General features: G+C 32.3%; 1 protein-coding gene and 1 long non-coding RNA gene across 2 annotated transcripts; both read left to right on the top strand.

Moving 5' to 3' along the window:
• Positions 1–16,721: 16,721 nt before the first annotated feature.
• On the top strand, positions 16,722–17,216 carry LOC141631567 (uncharacterized). The gene has a single exon (XM_074444222.1). It carries the CDS (start codon positions 16,722–16,724, stop codon positions 17,214–17,216), a length of 495 nt encoding a protein of 164 aa, XP_074300323.1.
• A 507-nt stretch (positions 17,217–17,723) lies between these two features.
• Positions 17,724–19,610, top strand: LOC141633932 (uncharacterized). The gene is made up of 3 exons (XR_012538702.1): positions 17,724–17,860; positions 17,970–18,041; positions 19,306–19,610. It is a non-coding gene; the product is annotated as an uncharacterized LOC141633932 (long non-coding RNA).
• The last annotated feature ends 3,034 nt before the right edge of the window (positions 19,611–22,644 follow it).

Genomic DNA, 22,644 nt, shown 5'->3' with positions numbered 1-22,644 from the left:
AAAAATTCTTAAAGATGATTCTTTCTATACAGATAGTAGTTCTGCAACTACTACTTCAGAATGTGAACCATGTGGACAGGGAAAAGTTTGTATTAATCCCAAAAAAGATGAATTCTTTAATCTTTTATCCAATTTTCAAGATGCAAAAAGACAAGTTCTCACCAATAATAATTGGTTGGATATGTTAAAAGCTATCCCAAATGCAGAATTAAGGTCTCAAATTATTGAAAATATACCTAGCAATTCTCATAATAATTTTGATTATAACAGCAATAAGAATTTTACAGAAGAAAAACCTTATTCTTTAAATGAAGTTTATAAACGTCTCCAAAATAAAAATACAACTTCTAGTCCTTCTTCTTTACAAGATATTTTGAAAGAGATGGATAATTTAAAATCTGAAATTAAACATCTTAAAATTGAAGAACAAAGAAATGATATAAGAATTTCTAATATTGAAAAAGTTTTTATTTTTCAACATGATTTGATAAATAATGATCAGGAAACTAAAGGTAAAAAGGTTGATAACCATGATATTATTATCCCTGACTTTATCCCTAATTTAGATGGTAAAGATCAAGCTATGCAACTTGTTAATACACCCCCAGAATTAGAGAGAAATACAAAATTTCTCCAAACCATAAATATGGTTGCTGGCAAAAAATGGTATGTTAAGATCTTACTCAGGATTAATAATCAATTTTCTAAAGAATTTATTGCTTTAATTGACACTGGAGCAGACTTAAATGTTATACAAGAAGGAGAAATTGACTCCACGTATTTTGTCAAAACTACTCATAGTTTATCTCAAGCAGGAGGAGATAAATTAGATATTGAATTTAAACTCCCAAAAGCTGATATATGTGTTAATAACACCTGCATTCCTTTAAGCTTTCTTTTAGTCAAGAATAAACTCTCAGTTCCTATTATTCTTGGAACACCTTTCATAACAAAAATTTATCCCTTTACTGCAGATAATAAGAATTTAACTGCAAATTATCAAGGAAAAACTATTACTTTTAATTTTATTATGAAACCTTTTATGAAGGCGATAAATGAAATTTATAGAAAATTTTCTTTAAAAGAAAATCAATTAAGTTTTTTAAAACATGAAGTTAATATTTTGACATTAGATCAAAAGCTTAATAATCCTAAATTAAAACAAAAAATTATTGATATTGAAAACCAATTTTCTCTATCTATTTGCAATGATCATCCTAATGCTTTTTGGAATAGAAATAAGCATATAGTAAATCTTCCTTATGAAGAAGATTTTAAAGAAGAAAATGTTCCTACCAAGGCTAGACCTTGTCAAATGAATTCAGAATATTTGGAATTTTGCAAAAAAGAAATAAGTTCTCTTATAGAGAAAAATCTTATAGGACCATCCAAATCACCATGGTCATGTACAGCTTTTTATGTTAACAAAAATGCTGAAAAGGAACGAGGAGTTCCTAGATTAGTTATTAATTATAAACCTTTAAATAAAGTTTTAAAATGGATTAGATATCCAATACCTAATAAAAAATATTTATTAGATCGTTTGTATAAAGCTCTCATATTCTCTAAATTTGATTTAAAATCTGTTATTAGCGATTCAAATTGACCAATGGACAGATACAAAACTGCTTTTAATGTTCCTTTTGGACAATATGAATGGCATGTTATGCCTTTTGTTTTAAAAAATGCTCCATCGAATTTCGAAAAATTATGAATGATATTTTTAACAATTATAGTCATTTTATCATAGTTTATATTGATGACATTCTCATCTTCTCTATGAATATAGAAGAACATTTTAAGCATTTAGATATTTTCAAAAAAATTGTCATATCTAATGGTTTAGTAATTTCTAAAACTAAAATGTCTTTATTTCAGACTAAAGTCAGATTTTTAGGTCATAATATTGAGAAAGGCCAAATTAATCCTATTAATAGAAGTATTGAATTTGGGTCTAAATTCCCAGATGAAATTATTGACAAAACTCAACTTCAAAGATTCTTAGGAATTTTGAATTATATTTCACCTTATTATGATGATTTGGCAAAAGATACAGCTATTTTATATGACAGGTTGAAGAAGAATCCCTGTGCTTGGTCTAATGATCACACGAAAGTTGTTAGAAAAATTAAGAGTAAAGTTATATCTTTACCATGCCTTAGTTTGGCAAATCCTCATTGGGAAAAAATAGTAGAAACTGATGCTTCAGATATTGGTTATGGAGGGATTCTTAAACAAATTGATCCCAATAATAAACAGGAATTTTTAGTCCATTTCTATTCAGGGAAATGGAATTCTGCACAATCTCATTATGCAACTGTTGCTAAAGAAGTTTTAGCCATAGTCAGATGTGTTTTAAAATTTCAAAATGATTTATATAACCAAAAATTTACAATAAGAACAGATTGTAGTTCTGCGAAATTTATGTTTCAAAAAGATTTTAAACATGATGTTTCCAAACAAATGTTTGCAAGGTGGCAAGCTCATTTAGCCCCTTTTGATTTTGAATACATTATAAAAAAGGATCTGATAATCATCTCCCTGATTTTTTAACAAGGGAGTATTTAACTCTATAAGAGTTTGTTATTTGTTTCAGGAATGGATTCTGGTCGAGTCCGTGGCCGTGGCCACTTTATGCATCCTTCTAATAGAGGGAAAGGAAGACAATCATCCTCAATTATCAAAGATGGGAATAACGCAGGACAATCATCCTCAATTATCGGATATGGGAATAACCCAGGACAATCATCCGAAATTATCAAAGCTGGGAATAACCCAGAACCAGGTTCATCATCTGGTTATATAAGACCAAGTAATACCTTGGCACAATATGGGGGAAAAAGGCTAATAGCCAAAAATTTATGTGATAATATCACAAAAGAAGAATATGATGAATTCCAAATATGGAAACAAAAAGAACTTAATATAAGTTCTCCATCTTTCAAAAAAATTATGAAAGATTCTCTTGATGAAAAAGAGAAAATGGTGAAATCACCAGAGGAAAGGGGGATTATTATACTCCAGAATTCTGACAAAAAATGGGAAGATAATCCCTGGTTATTATATAACCGCTATTTAACAAATAACCAGTACCCTATGGAGACTTATAAAAGTCGGGGTTTTTATGAAGGAATTCTTTCTGAAAATGAATGCAATTTCTCTCATTGGGAAGATCCAGGAAATTTCTGGAAATTTTCAAAAATTAATATCAAAAGGATAATATCCATAGAAGAATGGGGAATAACTCCATCTACTTCCAAAACTTTGATAAACAAAAATAATGTTAAAGTTGAGTACAATTACTGGGATTATATCCAGGCTTTCCACAAAGTTTTCTTATATGAAAACCCTACAAAGAGCCACACATGGCTAATAAAAATTTACCCGGAAGTTTTTGACCAAAATTTACCAAATTGGTTAATCAAATGGTGGCAATTTTATGGAACTAATGAAGACATTCTGCCACAAATGTTTAAATATCTTTATAATGAATGGAAAGATTTGCTTCCAAAAACTGATCAGGATGATATTCCTGGAATCATTCAATTAAATTTCTTTATTGAATTTTCTATTCCCTGGATTTGGAAATTTATCCCCAAAACAGGATATAATGATCTCAAATTATTTTGTTTAAAAAGAGAATCTTATTCTCGCTTTTGTGAAGCAATGATGAGACAAGATAAAGATACAAATGAGTTAAAGTGTATTTACATAATCAATTTAATTCAAGACAAGATTGATAGTCTGATTATCTTCAATGCTGAAGAATCTGGTGAATTTGAAGAACACCAGTTATCTGAAGAATTATTTCAGGTTGAAAATAAATCTGAAGCTGAAATTCTTAGCCATTTTTCTAGATTGGCAGAAAGGGCTTTAGCTCAAAGACAAATGCATGAGGATAGTAAATCCCAGACAAGCGATGTATCAATGGCAATATCTTCAGCATCCAATAGCAAGAATAAATTTGACATTCTTCAAGATGCTCAGGAAATGGAAGCAGAGATAGAAGTTCAATTATTAATAGAAGAAGAACTAACCAATAAAAAGGCCAGAGATGTCAAACCAAAAGACAAAGGGAAAATAGTGGAATAGAAATACGACTGTCAAAACGCATGCCGTAATAATAGAGCACTAGCAAATGGAGCACTAGCAATAAGCACTAATAAAGTGTCAATAGTCTTAAGGACTAATTTCAAAAGCTTTTATAAAGCTTACAGTAACAATTACTGTTTTGTGAATAGTTTTTATTTTTGCCTATATAAACAGGCATTTGTTTTAGTTTAGGGCAGGCTTCTCCTACCCCTCTCTCTAGTTTTCTCTCTCTCCCCCTTGTAAATCTTCTTTCTTAATTAATAAAAACTCGTCAACCGTTTGTCTTCCATTCTGAGCACAACCTAAGTTTGTAAGTTTTATTGTTTTTAATTTTGTTTTTATTTTATATATCTAGACTCTAAGGATGAGCCTAATAGGCTAAATCCTTTGTTGAATTATGATAACACTTGATTAAGTTATATATGAAACCATGGATGTGTTATTATTTTAAGATGGTTTTTATACCTATCAACATAAAATAAGAAGGTTTAGTGAGGGTACACATTTTGTTCAATCTGAATTGATAACATGGAAGGAAAGGCACCGTTTTGCCGTTATGCCGTGGATAGGCGCTAGGCGTTTTTTGTCATCTCCGAGTTGTTACCAGGTCATATTTAACACTATCGTGGTAATATCCCAATCACTTGTAATGAGCACTTGGATGTGCGACCTCGTTCGTATACTATGTTGGTACTGTAAAAAGATCCGCCTTAACTTGGTATCAGAGCCATGGAAGTATATATAATTTATGAGAGTTAGGTCATAATTCAACACTTTCTCATCTTATGAGTTTACGCGTACTTAATACGGGTAAGTCTACTGTAAAAAACAGTATGACTGAAGAGGTTGAATATCCTCAGAATTTAGATTTGCTAAACAAATGGACAATTCCAGAAGTTAGCAAAAGAACTATTTATAATTATGGATTTTTTGAATATATTGGGTTAAAACACAGAGTTAAAACCACAAAGGAATCTATTTCTCTAAATAATGAAGAAATGTATCTTCAACTTTTAAATAATAATGACTTAGAACCATTAAGAAAATCTAAACATCAATTTATTCATATTGGTTTAGTCCAAGTGGCTTTTAAACCACTAACTCTGGAAGGATTACCAGAAAGTTTTATTGCAGCCTTAAGAGATGGCAGAAATTTGAATTGGCAAAAGTCAATTATTGGAGTTGTTAAATCCAGTTTGGCTCATGGTCCAGTCTATTTTGACGTTTATCTTAATTTACAATTATCTTTAACAGATGCTAATATATTAGATGCTTTAACTTTGAATGTTAAAACTCATGGTTACAATTATGCTAAAGGATCTGAATTAATTTGTATTTGCTAAAGGATTTATTATAAACCTTTATATACGTTAAATCCTCACTGTAGATTAGCTGATAAAGCTATAAATGAAACTATTATTATTGAAACCAATTGTAACAGATCTAATATCACTACTAGAAAGGCTATTAAATGGGAAGAAATATCTTTTCCTGAAAATTGGACAATTACTCAGGCTATGCCTCCACAACCGATTATGGAAACTAATTTACTTGATGTACAGCAAACTCCTGAAGGAGCTGTTACTTTAAATTTTGGTAACAATCATTTTCGACCAAGAAGTAGTACTTCAAAAATGACTAGATCTTTTTCTAATAGGACTTTTATTTCAGCCCTTGATCAAGACTTAGACATACCTAGTACATCTAGGTGTTCAACTTCTCAATTAAGAGATGAAGATTTTATTGAAACAAATGAAGATGTTTTAAGAATGCATTCTGATAAAATTTTAAGACGACATTCTAAAAAGGAAGCACACACATTGTCCCAAATGAGTTATACTGATGATTAATAAGTCCTTACTAGATTTTTCTCCTGGTTCAACAACCAGAAAATTAATTAGTAATGAATTTCAATCTCCCAGTTGGGAAAAATTTAGAAATTGGTTTTTTCATAATTTTAATGAAGAACAGCAAGATATTTTGCAAAATGAGTTTTATGATTACTGCAAGTCAGTAAATAAAATTATTTTTTTTTGTTCCTTGGTATTGTTCAACTTATTTATATAATCATTTGACTATCCTTGAAAGAAATTTTGAACTTCTCAATGGAAATGAAGTTAAAGGGGTTTATCCTCCCCTTAAAAAATTTAAATTAGACGGGTGTTCTTTCATGCCCCTTTCAAAAATTTATGAAAATGAGACTATTACAACAAGTACTAAACATTTAAATTTTTTAATTGAGCAGAATAATTATGCTAATATATCTTTAAAAATTCTTGGTGAACACAATACAGATTTACATCATAAAACTAATAAAGTCATTAATCTTCTTAATCAAGTCATCCAGAATACCAAAGCTGAAGAAAATTCTTCTTCACAAGAGTTGGTTCCTATTATTAAAAGTCCTACTGAAATAAAGAATTTTAATTTTTTATCGGATATTAAAAATGAACAGCTAATAAGTAAGTTAGCTGAAAAGATTTCAAAATTAAATTTAAATACTTTAAATGAAGAATTGTATCCAGATTTCAAAGATGATTTGAATGTTGTCACAAGAAATAAATGGGGCCAAAAACCTATTAATACTTTGTATTATAATAAACGACCTTCACCTGTAGATATTATGCAGGAAGAAAATGCTGAGATTATTGGTAACAGTTATCGTGGAACTGATATCTACGAATGGAATATAGATTATTTTGCTGAAAAGCAAATTCATAACCATTGTCATAGAATGCTAATGTATTCTCAATGTTGTAAGAATGCAAATAATAGTTATTCAAATGTTGCTAAAATGATAATATCAAGTTAAGGCGGATCTTTTTACAGTACCAACATAGTATAAGAACGAGGTCGCACACCCAAGTGCTCATTACAAGTGATTGAGATATTACCACGATAGTGTTAAATCTGACCTGATAACAACTCGGAGATGACAAAAAACGCCTAGCGCCTATCCACGGCATAACGGCAAAACGGTGCCTCTCCTTCCATGTTATCAATTCAGATTGAACAAAATGTGTACCCTCACTAAAACTTCTTATTTTATGTTGATAGGTATAAAAACCATCTTAAAATAATAACACATCCGTGGTTTCATATATAACATAATCAAGTGTTGTCATAATTCAACAAAGGATTTAGCCTATTAGGCTCATCCTTAGAGTCTAGATATATAAAATAAAAACAAAATTAAAAACAATAAAACTTACAAACTTAGGTTGTGCTCAGAATGGAAGACAAACGGTTGACGAGTTTTTATTAATTAAGAAAGAAGATTTACAAGGGGGAGAGAGAGAAAACTAGAGAGCGGGTAGGAGAAGCCTGCCCTAAACTAAAACAAATGCCTGTTTATATAGGCAAAAATAAAAACTATTCACAAAACAGTAATTGTTACTGTAAGCTTTATAAAAGCTTTTGAAATTAGTCCTTAAGACTATTGACACTTTATTAGTGCTTATTGCTAGTGCTCCATTTGCTAGTGCTCTATTATTACGGCTTGCGTTTTGACAGTGGTATTTCTATTCCACTATTTTCCCTTTGTCTTTTGGTTTGACATCTCTGGCCTTTTTATTGGTTAGTTCTTCTTCTATTAATAATTGAACTTCTATCTCTGCTTCCATTTCCTGAGCATCTTGAAGAATGTCAAATTTATTCTTGCTATTGGATGCTGTAGATATTGCCATTGATACATCGCTTGTCTGGGATTTACTATCCTCATGCATTTGTCTTTGAGCTAAAGCCTTTTCTGCCAATCTAGAAAAATGGCTAAGAATTTCAGCTTCAGATTTATTTTCAACCTGAAATAATTCTTCAGATAACTGGTGTTCTTCCAATTCACCAGATTCTTCAGCATTGAAGATAATCAGACTATCAATCTTGTCTTGAATTAAATTGATTGTGTAAATACACTTTAACTCATTTGTATCTTTATCTTGTCTCATCATTGCTTCCCAAAAGCGAGAATAAGATTCTCTTTTTAAACAAAATAATTTGAGATCATTATATCCTGTTTTGGGGATAAATTTCCAAATCCAGGGAATAGAAAATTCAATAAAGAAATTTAATTGAATGATTCCAGGAATATCATCCTGATCAGTTTTTGGAAGCAAATCTTTCCATTCATTATAAAGATTTTTAAACATTTGTGGCAGAATGTCTTCATTAGTTCCATAAAATTGCCATCATTTGATTAACCAATTTGGTAAATTTTGGTCAAAAACTTCCGGGTAAATTTTTATTAGCCATGTGTGGCTCTTTGTAGGGTTTTCATATAAGAAAACTTTGTCGAAAGCCTGGATATAATCCCAATAATTGTACTCAACTTTAACATTATTTTTGTTTATCAAAGTTTTGGAATTAGATGGAGTTATTCCCCATTCTTCTATGGATATTATCCTTTTGATATTAATTTTTGAAAATTTCCAGAAATTTCCTGGATCTTCCCAATGAGAGAAATTGCATTCATTTTCAGAAAGAATTCCTTCATAAAAACCCCGACTTTTATAAGTCTCCATAGGGTACTGGTTATTTGTTAAATAGCGGTTATATAATAACCAGGGATTATCTTCCCATTTTTTGTCAGAATTCTGGAGTATAATAATCTCCCTTTCCTCTGGTGATTTCACCATTTTCTCTTTTTCATCAAGAGAATCTTTCATAATTTTTTTGAAAGATGGAGAACTTATATTAAGTTCTTTTTGTTTCCATATTTGGAATTTATCATATTCTTCTTTTGTGATATTATCACATAAATTTTTGGCTATTAGCCTTTTTCCCCCATATTGTGCCAAGGTATTACTTGGTCTTAAATAACCAGATGATGAACCTGGTTCTGGGTTATTCCCAGCTTTGATAATTTCGGATGATTGTCCTGGGTTATTCCCATATCCGATAATTGAGGATGATTGTCCTGGGTTATTCCCATATTTGATAATTGAGGATGATTGTCTTCCTCTCCCTCTATTAGAAGGATGCATAAAGCGGCCACGGCCACGGCCTCGACCAAAATCCATTCATGAAAAAAATAACAAACTCTTATAGAGTTAAATACTCCCTTGTTAAAAAATCAGGGAGATGATTATCAGATCCTTTTTTATAACGTATTTCAAAATCAAAAGGGGCTAAATGAGCTTGCCACCTTGCAAACATTTGTTTGGAAACATCATGTTTAAAATCTTTTTGAAACATAAATTTCGCAGAACTACAATCTGTTCTTATTGTAAATTTTTGGTTATATAAATCATTTTGAAATTTTAAAACACATCAGACTATGGCTAAAACTTCTTTAGCAACAGTTGCATAATGAGATTGTGCAGAATTCCATTTCCCTGAATAGAAACGGACTAAAAATTCCTGTTTATTATTGGGATCAATTTGTTTAAGAATCCCTCCATAACCAATATCTGAAGCATCAGTTTCTACTATTTTTTCCCACTGAGGATTTGCCAAACTAAGGCATGGTAAAGATATAACTTTACTCTTAATTTTTCTAACATCTTTCGTGTGATCATTAGACCAAGCACAGGGATTCTTCTTCAACCTGTCATATAAAATAGTTGTATCTTTCGCCAAATCATCATAATAAGGTGAAATATAATTCAAACTTCCTAAGAATCTTTGAAGTTGAGTTTTGTCAATAATTTCATCTGGGAATTTAGACCCAAATTCAATACTTCTATTAATAGGAATAATTTGGCCTTTCTCAATATTATGACCTAAAAATCTGACTTTAGTCTGAAATAAAGACATTTTAGTTTTAGAAATTACTAAACCATTAGATATGACAATTTTTTTTGAAAATATCTAAATGCTTAAAATGTTCTTCTATATTCATAGAGAAGATGAGAATGCCATCAATATAAACTATGATAAAATGACTATAATTGTTAAAAATATCATTCATAATTTTCTGAAATTCCGATGGAGCATTTTTTAAACCAAAAGGCATAACATGCCATTCATATTGTCCAAAAGGAACATTAAAAGCAGTTTTGTATCTGTCTGCTGGGTCAATTTGAATATGCCAATAACCAGATTTTAAATCAAATTTAGAGAATATGAGAGCTTTATACAAACGATCTAATGAATCTTTTTTATTAGGAATTGGATATCTAATCCATTTTAAAACTTTATTTAAAGGTTTATAATTAATAACTAATATAGGAACTCCTCGTTCCTTTTCAGCATTTTTGTTAAGATAAAAAGCTGTACATGACCATGGTGATTTGGATGGTCCAATAAGATTTTTCTCTATAAGAGAACTTATTTCTTTTTTGCAAAATTCCAAATATTCTGAATTCATTTGACAAGGTCTAGCCTTGGTAGGAACATTTTCTTCTTTAAAATCTTCTTCATAAGGAAGATTTACTACATGCTTTTTTCTATTCCAAAAAGCATTAGGATGATCATTGCAAATAGATAGAGAAAATTGGTTTTCAATATCAATAATTTTTTGTTTTAATTTAGGATTATTAAGCTTTTGATCTAATGTCAAAATATTAACTTCATGTTTTAAAAAACTTAATTGATTTTCTTTTAAAGAAATTTTTCTATAAATTTCATTTATCGCCTTCATAAAAGGTTTCATAATAAAATTAAAAGTAATAGTTTTTCCTTGATAATTTGCGTTAAATTCTTATTATCTCATAGTAAAGGGATAAATTTTTGTTATGAAAGGTGTTCCAAGAATAATAGGAACTGAGAGTTTATTCTTGACTAAAAGAAAGCTTAAAGGAATGCAGGTGTTATTAACACATATATCAGCTTTTGGGAGTTTAAATTCAATATCTAATTTATCTCCTCCTGCTTGAGATAAACTTTGAGTAGTTTTGACAAAATACATGGAGTCAATTTCTCCTTCTTGTATAACATTTAAGTCTGCTCCAGTGTCAATTAAAGCAATAAATTCTTTAGAAAATTGATTATTAATCCTGAGTAAGATCTTAACATACCATTTTTGGCCAGCAACCATATTTATGGTTTGGAGAAATTTTTTATTTCTCTCTAATTCTGGGGGTGTATTAGCAAGTTGCATAGCTTGATCTTTACCATCTAAATTAGGGATAAAGTCAGGGATAATAATATCATGGTTATCAACCTTTTTACCTTTAGTTTCCTGATCATTATTTATCAAATCATGTTGAAAAATAAAAAGTTTTTCAAGATTAGAAATTCTTATATCATTTCTTTGTTCTTCAATTTTAAGATGTTTAATTTCAGATTTTAAATTATCCATCTCTTTCAAAATATCTTGTAAAGAAGAAGGACTAGAAGTTGTATTTTTATTTTGGAGACGTTTATAAACTTCATTTAAAGAATAAGGTTTTTCTTCAGAAATTCTTATTCTTTGTTATAATCAAAATTATTATGAGAAGTGCTAGGTATATTTTCAATAATTTGAGACCTTAATTCTGCATTTGGGATAGCTTTTAACATATCCAACCAATTATTATTGGTGAGAACTTGTATTTTTGCATCTTGAAAATTGGATAAAAGATTAAAGAATTCATCTTTTTTGGGATTAATACAAACTTTTCCCTCTCCACATGGTTCACATTCTGAACTAGTAGTTGCAGAACTACTATCTGTATAGAAAGAATCATCTTTAAGAATTTTTAAATTATTACTGGAATTACTAGAATCATCTGACAAAGTTTCAGTTCCACTTTGTAGATTTTGTTCATTAAGAAATAATTTTGAAATCTTGTCTTTAAGATCATCATCTATATCTAAATTATTAATTTGTTTTTGGGTCCAGCAATTGTTTGCCATATGACGTTTTTTATTACATTTGAAACATCTTATTTCCTTTGGAGGTACATAATCTCCTTTTCTGTAATGTTTTTTACGAAACTTTCTCTGAGTTTTCTCTGAGTTTTCGATGAGTTTTTCCTTCTAATTTTTCTTTAGAATATCTTCTCTTCTTATATCTAGGATAATAAGTTTTATCCTTACCTTTGTGTTGTTTTCTACGAGAAGTAGAAGGCATATCCATGCCAAATTGTTCACAAAATTCTCCTAATTGATTTCTTTCAATAATATTTTGGTGCTTGAGTTGTTGATTTAATTTAATCTCATTACAGAGGTTTATACCTTCTGCTGTACATGCTTTAATAAGGTGACCATAATTATAATGTTCATAATTAATAGAAGGATTATCTCCACGAAGAATCTTTCTGATTCTTTCTGCAAATAAATATGGTAAACCATCAATAAATTTGGCTTTCCAATGAGAGCTATTGCATTCAGGTAAAAGCATGACTCTACTAAGGAAGGTGTCTTTGTACCACCTAAAATCAGTTAAAGTTTTACATCTAAAATTTTGTAAAAGAGTTCTTGTGGAATCATAATTATTCCCATATTGACCAGTAAAATGTTCAAGTATATTAACAAGTAAAGTGTAAACCGTAGTTTCTGTGATTACTTCATTTTTAATTTCTGTAGTTGTCAGAATAGCTACCTTTTGTTCGTTAGTGAGGTAATTATCCCACCATCCTTTAAGTTGACCTGAAAAATTCTGATATTATCATTTTAGCAACATTTGAATCACTATTATTTGCATTTTTACAACATTGAGAATACATTAGCATTCTATGACAATGGTTATGAATTTGCTTTTCAACAAAATAATCTATATTCCATTCGTAGATATCAGTTCCACGATAACTGTTACCAATAATCTCAGCATTTTCTTCCTGCATAATATCTACAGGTGAAGGTCGTTTATTATAATACAAAGTATTAATAGGTTTTTGGCCCCATTTATTTCTTGTGACAACATTCAAATCATCTTTGAAATCTGGATACAATTCTTCATTTAAAGTATTTAAATTTAATTTTGAATTCTTTTCAGCTAACTTACTTATTAGCTGTTCATTTTTAATATCCGATAAAAAATTAAAATTCTTTATTTCAGGAGGACTTTTAATAATAGGAACAAAATCTTGTGAAGAAGAATTTTATTCAGCTTTGGTATTCTGGATGACTTGATTAAGAAGATTAATGACTTTATTAGTTTTATGATGTAAATCTGTAATGTGTTCACCAAGAATTTTTAAAGATATATTAGCATAATTATTCTGCTCAATTAAAAAATTTAAATGTTTAGTAGTTGTTGTAATAGTCTCATTTTCATAAATTTTTGAAAGGGGCATGAAAGAACACCCGTCTAATTTAAATTTTTTAAGGGGAGGATAAACCCCTTTAACTTCATTTACATTGAGAAGTTCAAAATTTCTTTCAAAGATAGTCAAATGATTATATAAATAAGTTGAACAATATAAAGGAACAAAATAAATAATTTCATTTACTGACTTGCAGTAATCATAAAACTCATTTTGCAAAATATCTTGCTGTTCTTCATCAAAATTATGAAAAAACCAATTTCTAAATTTTTCCCAACTGGGAGATTGAAATTCATTACTAATTAATTTTCTGGTTGTTGAACCAGGAGAAAAATCTAGTAAGGACTTATTAATCATCAGTATAACTCATTTGGGACAATGTGTCCGCTTCCTTTTTAGAATGTCGTCTTAAAATTTTATCAGGATGCATTCTTAAAACATCTTCATTTGTTTCAATAAAATCTTCATCTCTTAATTGAGAAGTTGAACACCTAGATGTACTAGGTATGTCTAAGTCTTGATCAAGGGCTGAAATAAAAGTCCTATTAGAAAAAGATCTAGTCATTTTTGAAGTACTACTTCTTGGTCGAAAATGATTGTTACCAAAATTTAAAGTAACAGCTCCTTCAGGAGTTTGATGTACATCAAGTAAATTAGTTTCCATAATCGGTTGTGGAGGCATAGCCTGAGTAATTGTCCAATTTTCAGGAAAAGATATTTCTTCCCATTTAATAGCCTTTCTAGTAGTGATATTAGATCTGTTACAATTGGTTTCAATAATAATAGTTTCATTTATAGCTTTATCAGCTAATCTACAGTGAGAATTTAACGTATATAAAGGTTTATAATAAATCCTGTAGCAAATACAAATTAATTCAGATCCTTTAGCATAATTGTAACCATGAGTTTTAACATTCAAAGTTAAAGCATCTAATATATTAGCATCTGTTAAAGATAATTGTAAATTTGGATAAACGTCAAAATAGACTGGACCATGAGCCAAACTGGATTTAACAACTCCAATAATTGACTTTTGCCAATTCAAATTTCTGCCATCTCTTAAGGCCGCAATAAAACTTTCCGTAATCCTTCCGAGTTAGTGGTTTAAAAGCCACTTGGACTAAACCAATATGAATAAATTGATGTTTAGATTTTCTTAATGGTTCTAAGTCATTATTATTTAAAAGTTGAAGATACATTTCTTCATTATTTAGAGAAATAGATTCCTCTGTGGTTTTAACTCTGTGTTTTAACCGAATATATTCAAAAAATCCATAATTATAAATAGTTCTTTTGCTAACTTCTGGAATTGTCCATTTGTTTAGCAAATCTAAATTCTGAGGATATTCAACCTCTTGATCATCTTTTTTTTTACGAGACTTACCCGTATTAAGTACGTGTAAACTCATAAGATGAAAAAGTGTTGAATTATGACCTAACTCTCATAAATTATATATACTTCCATGGCTCTGATACCAAGTTTTTTATAAAAATGAAGGTTATATATATATATATATATATATATATATATATATATATATATATATATATATATATATATATATATATATATATATATATATATATATATATATATATATATATATATATATATATAAATAAGATTCAAAAGTATGGATATTCGATGGATATCCGCATCTGATCCGATTATTTTGGATACCCGAACATTGGATATCCGAGACATTTGGTTTGGATATTGGATATCTAACTTCAGGATTTCTAATATGAGTATCCGATCCGAACTAGCACTTTGGATCAAATACCCGATCCGTACTCTGCCCTAGCCAGATATGTGGTGGTGACTGTTGAGTAAGTGAGTGACTTTATTTCATTTTCTAAATAATTATTTCTATTTGCTGCGTTTTTCAGTTTGGACGCCGCATATAAGTTATATGTGGCGTTTTTCCCTAAAAACGCCGCACATAGTAGTATAACTTAAAAAAAAAAAATTATTTGCTGTCGTTCGTCTAAACGCTTCAAATAGAGAGCCGCAAAAAAAATATTTTTCTACTAGTGGCAAGACTATCTTCTGCTCCTGTTTTGACCTTACCCGAAGATGGTGTTGAGTTTGATGTCTTTTGTGATGCTTCTAAGAATGGGCTGGGTTGTGTCCTAATGCAGAATAGAAGAGTGATTGCTTATGCTTCGAGGCAGTTGAATGTCCACGAAGTGAACTATCCGACACACGATTTGGAGTTTGCAGTTGTGGTACATGCTCTTAATATATGGCGACACTACTTGATTGGAGTTCGATGCCGCATCTACACCGATCACAAGAGTCTCAGGTACATTTACACTCAAAAGGACTTAAACCCGAGACAGAGACGCTGGTTAGAGTTGGTTAATGATTATGATGTGGAGTTGCTTTATCATGAAGGGAAGGCCAATGTTGTAGCTGATGCCCTTAGTAGGAAGACCGTTCATTCCGTTAACTCTATCAGAATTTTGCCAGATGATTTGTGTGCAGAGTTTAGGAAGCTTAACTTGGAGTTTGTAGAACCTAGTAGCGCATGTTTGAATGCCATGGTGGCTAAACCGGAGTTATTCCATGAGATCCGAGAGAAGCAGGTAGCTGATAATAAGTTAGCTGGAATTTGTTCTATATTGGGAGATGGTAAGGCTATTGGTTTTGAAGTCAATCCAGATGGGGTTCTCAAGTTTCGAGGTAGATGGTGTATCCCTGACGATGCCGCGTTGAAAATAAATATTTTGAGTGAGGCGCATAACACACCATATTCAGTACATCCAGGTGGTGATAAGATGTATCAAGATTTGAAGCTCCAGCTTTGGTGGCCCCGGATGAGGAATGACATTGCTGAGTATGTGAGTAAGTGTCTTATTTCTCAGCAGGTTAAAATTGATCAAAAGAGACCAGGTGGTTTGTTGCAGCCGTTGGCGATTCCTAATTGGAAGTGGGAGTCTATCTCTATGGACTTTGTGATGGCATTGCCAAGAACTGTTGGTGGTAAAGATGCTGTTTGGGTGATCGTGGATCGTCTGACGAAGTGTGCTCGTTTTGTGCCAATTAAGGAGACTTGGAGTTTAGATCGTTTGGCAAGTGCTTATGTGGATGAGATAGTAAGATATCACCGTGTTCCTTTAGAGATTGTGTCTGATCGAGATCCGAGATTTCGTTCCCGTTTTTGGCAAGCATTGCAAAAAGCTATGGGTAGCAAGTTGATGATGAGTACAGCTTTTCATGCCGCTACAGATGGACAGACGGAGAGAACTATTCAAACTCTTGAAGACATGCTCCGTGCTTGTGCCTTGGATTTTCAAGCGAGTTAGGAGAAGAATTTACCTTTGGTCGAGTTTTCCTACAACAACAGTTATCATGCAAGTATCAAGATGGCTCCTTATAAGGCTTTGTACGGGAGGAAATGCCGCAGTCCTTTATGTTGGGATCAAGCTAGTGAAGTCCGTGAATTGGGTCCTGAGAAGCTACAAGAGACCATTGACGGCGTCAAGCTGATTTGAGAAAGGATGAAGGCAACACAAGATAGGCAGAAATCTTACACAGATATAAGACGACAACCTTTGGAGTTCGAGGTAGGTGACAAGGTGTTTCTCAAAGTATCTCTGATGAAGGGTGTTAAGAGGTTTGGGATCAAAGGGAAGCTGAGTCCTAAGTATGTGGGTCCTTATGAGGTGATTAAGAGAATTGGTCTGGTGGCATATAAATTGGAGTTGCCAGCTAATCTTGGGAAGGTTCATGACGTGTTCCATATTTCTCAGCTAAGGAAGTACATTAGCGATCCCGGTCACGTCCTGCAAACTGAAATCTTGGAAATTGAGCCTAACCTGACCTATGAGGAGCGACCTATTCGCATTTGGGATAAGAAGGAAAAGCGCCTCAGGAATAAGGTTTTGCCTTTAGTTAAAGTCCTTTGGAGGTGCGACAAGTTCGAGGAAGAGACATGGGTAACTGAAGATTCTATGCGAGCAAAGCACCCCAATCGTTTTGAGAAAGGTGATTAAGTATTATCACCCTATTTAATTAGTTTCGTTCTCTTCTTTCCTACCTTCTTTTTTCTCAAGTTAAGTTTCGAGGGCGAAACTTTTTAGAAGTAGGGGAGACTGTAACACCCGCATATTCCGTCTAATGTTAGTTACTCTCGAGCTTTAAATTTCTTTAATTGATTTTATAATTTTTCTAAGTCGTCATATTTATTTAATATGATAGGGAGATAATTTTATAAACTATGCGTACTAGACTATTTTATAAAGTATATAAATTAAATTATTTCCGACTCATATTTTAATATTGAAATAAATATTTTATTTAAGTAGACTACGTCATTTTATTATTCTATGCTAGACCGTCTTGAGATGATGTTTAATCGTTAAGGTTATTAACTGTAGCCTATCAGAGAGTCAACCTCGTATGATAAGGTTGTTGGTAGACCTAAATCACATCTCCACGATCCTTGGGGAAATCCCACGTTTCTATTACTTTATTTTCTTTAAAGAGAGGTCTGACGCCACTCAATTTATCTCATAAACCAAATATCATCATCTCTTCGTCATTTTTGTGCTCACCAAATACCTACCTTCGGCATCTCAGTTCTCACTCATTTCTTAACGGTTTTCAGTAATTTTTGCGCCATTCTCTTCACCTCGCGGTAAGGATCATATTCATATTATTTTCGTTCCACTTCGCCTCCTTTAATACGTGACCCTGTAGCCTTAAAATGTGTAAGTTAACGCCGTTTCGTTCCGTTTTCGACATAGGTTCAAACTCGGATGACCCGGACGCCGACTCTTACGTTGTTGACGATTCGATTGAAGATTAAGTGCTAAAAGGTAACATAAACGACTGTCCTTGGTATTACGTTGCGGTTTTGCGGTCTAGTATGTTAGATTCATTAATAATGGTGCAAGTTATTTACACGTTTGGCTTATGTTGATTGATCAAATGAAGATTGTTAGTAGTTTGGTTAAGTTAGTCCTTTTGCCATTTGCGTATATAGTTGTACGAGTTTCGTTCTTCTACTAGTATGGGTTGATTTCATTGAGTATGCATAACATGTCTGCGTGGGTTATTTTTGTATTGACTTCTAATAATATTAATATTAAATATGTTACCATTGTAAATATGAGCAATGACATGTGCCTAGAGTTAATCTGGGCTAAGTGTTTTTAATCTTGTCGTCTAGTTAGTAATTAGAACTAATGATGGTTTTGGTTTTAATAATGGATTAATGGTGTTGCACAATTACGAAAAGTAGGCTAGACTTCTTAATTTTACTACTAGTAAGTAGCAGTATGTATGTTTATAATATAATCAATATGTGATAGTTTTAGTGCCTTTGTTTAGCCTGCTTATTAAATCATAAGAGTGGAGTATGTTGCATGAAAAGTTACGTAGGTAGCTGGTGATTAGTCATGAAAAATATAATAGAATACCTCTTATTGATTTTGTTACTGTTTAGAATAGGAAAATAAGATGGTATTGTATATGTACTTTTGTCAATTATTTTTGCTGCGTCGTATTGGTATCAGTGTTGCAGTTACATACTCATAACCCTTATAGTATATATTTGCTTCATATTAATTAATTAGTTCACCAATTCCAGTAATTATGAATCGTCTTAATTTATCCGCTTCACTTGTATCCTAGTAGCTCTGTGTATGGGCAGTCTAGGCAGGTCGGAGTTGTCCTATTAGCCCGGTTGTTTATTGGCTGATATGGAGTCTATGGGGTCATCAGCCCTGATGTTTGTAGGCTTGGTGATTGTCGAATCGGGGATATATTTATCGTGGTCCTACCGTAGGGTTAAGGTAACAATGATGGGTTACCTTGACGTTTCGCCTTACTGAGTGGTAACTGATTTAATATGTTTGTTTAATAAGTTTACGTTTGTTAAATGACTCATTTGATTTATTTAGTTTAAAGTTTGTTTAATTATAGTGAGCTTATAATTTTAATTGTATAATATGTTATTGGTAAGTTATTTACATATTGATTTGTCTTAACTACTTGATTGCTTTATCGTGATGTAATATGGCTAGGAGGATGTCCGAGTTAAACCTTACTGACTGTGGTTGTCATTCTTATGACTGACAGGTGGTTGATGATTGCTTATTATTATTTGCTGGGGTTGCATCGAGTGAGCTAGCGAGCGCCTTTGTTTTACCGCACTCTATTAGTTTTATTTGACTCTTGTTTTTAGACTTTATTTCATTTCGGATATAGGGGTATTTATTCCCCGTAGACCTTATTTTTCAATTTGAGTACTCTGTTTTTATTCAGTAGCTACCGCGGTGTCAGGGTGTTTTCGCCACCTTGAACTTAATTTATATTCTTGTTTTACCGTGGTTGTTTCAGGTGGTATCAGAGCAACCCTGCGACCATGTGGTGATGGGAGGCACTTATTATACGCTCCTAGAGGCAGTTGTTATACGCTCCATTGTGATCACCCACATAGCTCCCAGGCGCAACGAGGACGTTGCGTTCTTCAAGTGGGGGTGATTGTAACGCCCCACGTTAATTGAAGAGGTCTAGTGATAGGCTTAAATGACTAGTGCTTAAAGGGATTGGAAGTACTACTCATATCAACAAAGTGCACTTTCTTTTATGCTCATCCATGCGAAAGAACTCCAAAGTTAAGCGTGTTTGGCCGGGAGTAGTCTTAGGATGGGTGACCTCCTGGGAAGGTTCCTGGAATGCGCATGAGTGAGGACAAAATGCGCTTTAAAGGACCCGTGTTGATCTGTGAGCCATGTACACAGCCTAGTGAGCTATCATAAGTATCCGCTCCTAACCCGGTTTGGGCCGGGGTGTTACAAATAATTCGTGATTTGTTGATTTTTTATTTTATTTTATTGGCCATATTAATGCACTGGAATGGTGTTTCTAATGGAGAAGTATTTAGATCTATGTATTTGAAAATTTAAATGGTGGACATAATTAGGTCTAAGCTATTATTGTTGATTACTAAATTGTTGAGTTTTTCTAATCCCATATGGACTTGTTAATTAAATTAATTAAAATATATCGGTTGTTTCATTTGTAATTTTATTTTATTGAAGTTAAATACAGTAGTAATAAGTATATTTTTTAAAAAAATTAGGAAATTAGGATTTTTCCACATCTGGCTTCTTAATTAATTGCTTAAATTATTCTAACCCGACGCATCCTAGGTTGTGTTAACCCGACCCGAAATGGGTTGATCTAAACCAACCCAACCTGGGATGACTTAACCTGACCTAACCTTTTGAAGAGTTAAGAACGATAAACACCTAAGAGGGGGAGGGGTGAATTAGGTGTACCTTTTAAAAATTTTCTCCTTTACTTGGTTAATGACTAACACAAGTAAGATCTATTAATACTAGTTTGAGAAACTTAATGGATTGTAAGTTCACAAACGGTACAACAGGTCTATGCAACAGTATGAGAGACTGTTGCACAGTACTGAGAGCGAGATTAACGTGTAAAAGAAGAATGATAAGAGAACGTGAAAGTAAATAAACAAACAAGACGATGTTTAAAAATTGGTTCAGCTCCTACTCCGGAGCCTACGTCCAACCGTTATTGTATTGCTTGTTTAGAAATTTACTCAAACTTAACTAAACCATTACAATGAAAACAACTCGCCAACCTACTCCGGTTGCAATTGCTTAAAGCTACTCCGCTTCAAGACTTTCTCTTGCTCAAAGCTACTCCGCTTCAAGACTTTCTCTTGCTCAAAGCTACTCCGCTTCAAGACTTAAGGTTCTATCTCAATTATTTACAGAGTCAAAATCTCAGTGGTTCACTTAAGAACATGGAGATTACAATTAAAACCTAAACACGAGAATCATTGAACATATTCGTTTATGCAACAGTTAAGCGAACTGATACTTGGAGATTTTACAGCTTTGAAAAACAATTGAAGACTTTTGAAAAACAGAAAACGGTTTTGCAAATGATTGAAGAACAAAGCTTTTAATGCTGAAAAGATTTGCAAAGTGTTTACAATGAATGCTCTTTCAAAGTCTTGCAATAAATGAAAAATGAAGTGGCTATTTATAGAGAAAGGTAGTGTGTAAGAGAAGGATCTTAACACTACATTAATCTAATATCCACAAGTTTGTAGTATGCATTTTCATTTAAAAAATATAAAAGAACAATCAGGTTTGAGAGGCTCAAGGTGGTTGCGTTTTTCCAAAGAGAATGAGTGTTTCCCATAAAATATGGGAACTCACAATTTTGCCACAAATGGAAAAAGCATAAGACCCATTTTTAGCATGAAAAACAACTTGCACAAATGGGATTGGCATCTTTAAAATTATTGTGCAAGCATATTCTTTTTGTTCTTTTTGTTCTTCAGTTTTGAAATAATGTTCCTCTTGAACATAGAAAAGCTTTTTAAAGAATTTCAAACACTTGTGAATTTTCCCGAAAATTTCTCCATTCGTTAGTACCAGAAACCATGGTGCAACAGTCACAGGAACTGTTGCACGATTTTGCCATAACTTATGCGTAAAAAAGAATATGTTGAACTACCTCGTTTACATCATTTGTTTTAGACTATGGGCATGCTTGACTTGTTCTTCATCTTGATCATCTTTGAACTTCTTTGATCTATCATTGGATGCTTCAATTTGCTAAGCATTAAACTAAGAGGCAAACGATTAAATCATAATGAAACTTGGCATCATCAACCAAGTGTGTTCTAACAAATTCCCCCCTTGATGATGGCAAGTTTTAAATATGTGTGAAGTTCCCTAAGCCCATGGTGAGTCGGTCTTTGAACCAAATAGTAAGAACATCAATTAAACATGATCAAAGTGAATGGGGGTCAACATGCTTGGCCTAAGTAGAACATCTTATCATCATAGCTAAGACAAATTCACGGTGAACGTTAGCCGAAGAGTTGTTAGTTAACACATAAACACATAATTTAACTACTTCCCCCTCTTGACATCATCAAGAGAAGGACAGAAACATGTTCAAGTAGTACATAATTAAACCAAGACAAATGTTCAAAATAAGAGAAAAGAAACAGCCCATAGTTTGCATAAGAATTAAGAACAAAGAGCCAAAAGGATATGAGGGCAGGGTTAGGTACGGATGCCTCATTCATCATCGGACACATGACCACCAAGACCTTGTACACACTCAATGAGATCTTCATTCAGGGTTTTGAGCTCAGCAACATCTTCCTTAAGGGTCTCATTATCCACAACCAATTTGGACACCATGGTCATAAGCTTGTCCAACTTACCGAGTACAACACCCATTTCAAAAGTTGAGCCAACTGTTGCACCAGTTTTACCTCTACCCAAGTACTTGCGAGTCAACTTCCCATTGTTGATAGCCAAAGTCATTTGAGAAAGCAAACCCATGGTCATGTCATCACTGAGTTTTTCAATACCGAGGCTACCTTTCATGACTATCTTCCTTTTCATGAAGACAATGGAC

Source organism: Silene latifolia, chromosome Y, assembly GCF_048544455.1.
Source record: "Silene latifolia isolate original U9 population chromosome Y, ASM4854445v1, whole genome shotgun sequence".
In the NCBI taxonomy this organism is placed as follows: Eukaryota; Viridiplantae; Streptophyta; class Magnoliopsida; order Caryophyllales; family Caryophyllaceae; genus Silene; species Silene latifolia.
The sequence above is the reverse complement of the archived record's forward strand: the minus strand, read 5'-3'. Positions and strand labels throughout refer to the sequence as shown.